Below are 2,562 nucleotides of genomic sequence, written 5' to 3'. Positions count from 1 at the left end.
TTTCATCACAAAGCAAGAGTTTCTCCTGAATATCGATAATTGTAAATAAATTTGAACAAGTGATGAAGAAAAATTAAAAAAATATTGTTTTTAAAAGACTAACTTTTATTTTAGTTTAGGAGATGAAGTAATTTTATTCACAATCTGTTTATCAATGTGAACATTTCCGGTGAATAGTTACCATTATGATGATTTCCAATCACGAAATAGAATTCATATGTGTCGTCGTAATATCACAGAACTGTAGAAGGAAGATAGTAGAGGCAAGCTGCGATGATGATTTCAGATTAATTTTATAACTGAAAAGTAACAACAAAGTGGAGGTCCGTTCCGTCCAAACTGGTTGTTGAAGTTTCCGCCGTTGCTTTGGAAGTTTCGGTTGTCCATGTAATCATCGTCGTCGTCATCGTACCTGGACGAGTTGAAATCGCCGCCCTCGTTGTACATGAAATCCGGAGGTGCTCCTCGGTCCACAATCTGTGATATGTCTTCATTAATTGGCGACTCTTCATCTGCAGAGAAAATGAAAAAGAAAGCGATAAAATATGTAAAAATTTCGTCAATAAATATGAAAAGCTCGTTTCAGATGACATACCAGTTTTGTTCCATTGCGCTTGGAAGTTTTGTGGAATTGGCTTACTGTAGGGCACCTTCTTCGCCTTCTTGTCTTCGTTCGAATTTGGGTCCAAATCACTGCCAGGAAGGTCAGAATCATCGGGATCCAAAGACTCCACTTTATCCTCTGGTCCCATTCCTGGAATTACTGACGGTTCATCTGCACACGTAAACGCAAGATTATCAAATTAAAATTGTTCGATATTCATATCATATCAGATTCATTAGTTTATATACATAAAAAATGTGTAGCATTACCAATGTGAATATCCTCGGCTCCAGAGACTCCCGATGACAAAGTGTTCAAATTGTATGTATGTCTCATTTGGTCTCCGGGGATGTTTCTCGACCAAAACTTGCTGGTATGATCATTCGATCCGGAACACAGGATATGTCCGAGCGGATGCCAAGCTAACGTCCATACTGTGCTGTAATGGGCCTGCTCGATCGCACCAACCTCCTTGTCAGCTCTGCAAATGGACATGTTTAGTTTGCATTGTGTTACTCTCGTTAAGAGAAATTCGTTATTAGCCGACATTCCAAAACATGATGGATCCGTCAGATCCTCCGCTGCAGAGGAGTCCCTCGTGATGCGGATGCCAAGCTACGCTCGACGCTTCCTTCTTGTGACCTCTGAACGTTTGCACTTCCTGCCTGAGATTCCTCAGATCGAACAACTTGAGCAGATGGTCTCTCGACGCGGTGATCAACCAGTTGCCATTATCGTTCCACTTCAAATCCATCACCGTCGACTTGTGGGCGTGCAAAGTCGCCAGAGACTGCCCACTCTTCGGATCCCACAGTTTGATTGGTTGCTGGTTGTCCTTGGTGCCGGAGATGATCAGCCCCTTCTGCGGATGCCAATGAACGCACTTCACGTCCACCCCATGAAATGAAAACCCCCAGCATGAGAACACGGTACTATGTGTAAAATCGTCACAACTTACCTCGCAGAACGTTCTCCTCTTGGTACCTGAAGAAATCCCAAATGCGGAGCGTCCCGTCATCTGAACAGGTTACAAATTTGCTATCCGTCGGGCTGAAACTATTTTAACACACACAATCATTATATATCCCAATAAGAAAATAAACAAACAAAAAACATAAAAAACAATCAAGTTATCTCCGAAAAATTAAAGTAATTTACGTAGAATATGTATATTCTTTTTTTTAAATTAAATCGAATAATAGTTTGATTGAAATGGCACTGAAAAGTCGAACAGAAAAATAAGAACAAAAATCATTTGAAAACGAGAGATATAATATATAAAATTTGTAGATACCTTATTCCGCGGATGTCCTCTTTATTCGCTTGGAACATTTTCACATTGTTCATGTTCGACTGCCAGTACTTGACGTAACCAGCGTGGTCTCCTGTCACCATCCAGCTGTCGTTGCGGGACCAGACCATCGTTCGCACCGGACTGTCGTGGGTCTGAAATATGAAGAAAGAAAAAAAATTTGCAAAAGATATGCATTAATACAAAGTAGTACGAAAATGTCATCTTAGACATACAACAATTGATAGGCTCAATCATTAAAGAAATAAATGTTGAGTTTCAGAGTTTTCGTCTATTGAAGAAAGAAACAACGAATCTTAGTAAGAAGTTTTCACTCTATGTCGCGTTTCTGTATTGAAGACATATTTAGGCCTAATATAATTTTAATTTAATAAATGATTCGAAAAGTGATTGACAATATATAAGAAAACTGTTAGACAATACTTTTGATGTTTTTTTAAGTAAAAAATCATTAAATTTCATCTCAATGTGAGTGTCCTTTAAAAATAAATTAGATTCTAAACAGGAAATAGAAAGTTGAATGTAAATGCATACAAAATGATTGAGCTGATAAGAAAGTTAAATGGTTCATTGTTATTTTATACTTACAAATATGTAATAAATTAAGTCTTTCTTAAAAAGAATGACTTGAAATTTTGAACTTGAT

At 37.9% G+C, this 2,562-nt stretch overlaps 1 protein-coding gene across 1 annotated transcript; it reads right to left on the bottom strand.

Annotated features, from left to right (window-relative positions):
• Positions 1-340: 340 nt before the first annotated feature.
• LOC108557305 (pre-mRNA 3' end processing protein WDR33-like) lies at positions 341-2,098 on the bottom strand (the record flags this gene model as incomplete). Its single annotated transcript, XM_017913764.1, is given in 6 exon segments — positions 341-512; positions 596-775; positions 874-1,086; positions 1,148-1,506; positions 1,562-1,660; positions 1,899-2,098. Coding segments are annotated over 6 exon segments (1,223 nt in total), but the record flags the coding sequence as incomplete, so codon positions are not given.
• Positions 2,099-2,562: the final 464 nt, after the last annotated feature.

The sequence above is a fragment of the Nicrophorus vespilloides genome, unplaced genomic scaffold (genome assembly GCF_001412225.1).
Source record: "Nicrophorus vespilloides isolate i.1.1-1 unplaced genomic scaffold, Nicve_v1.0, whole genome shotgun sequence".
NCBI lineage: Eukaryota > Metazoa > Arthropoda > Insecta > Coleoptera > Silphidae > Nicrophorus > Nicrophorus vespilloides.
This window is presented reverse-complemented; position numbering and strand designations above follow the sequence as displayed.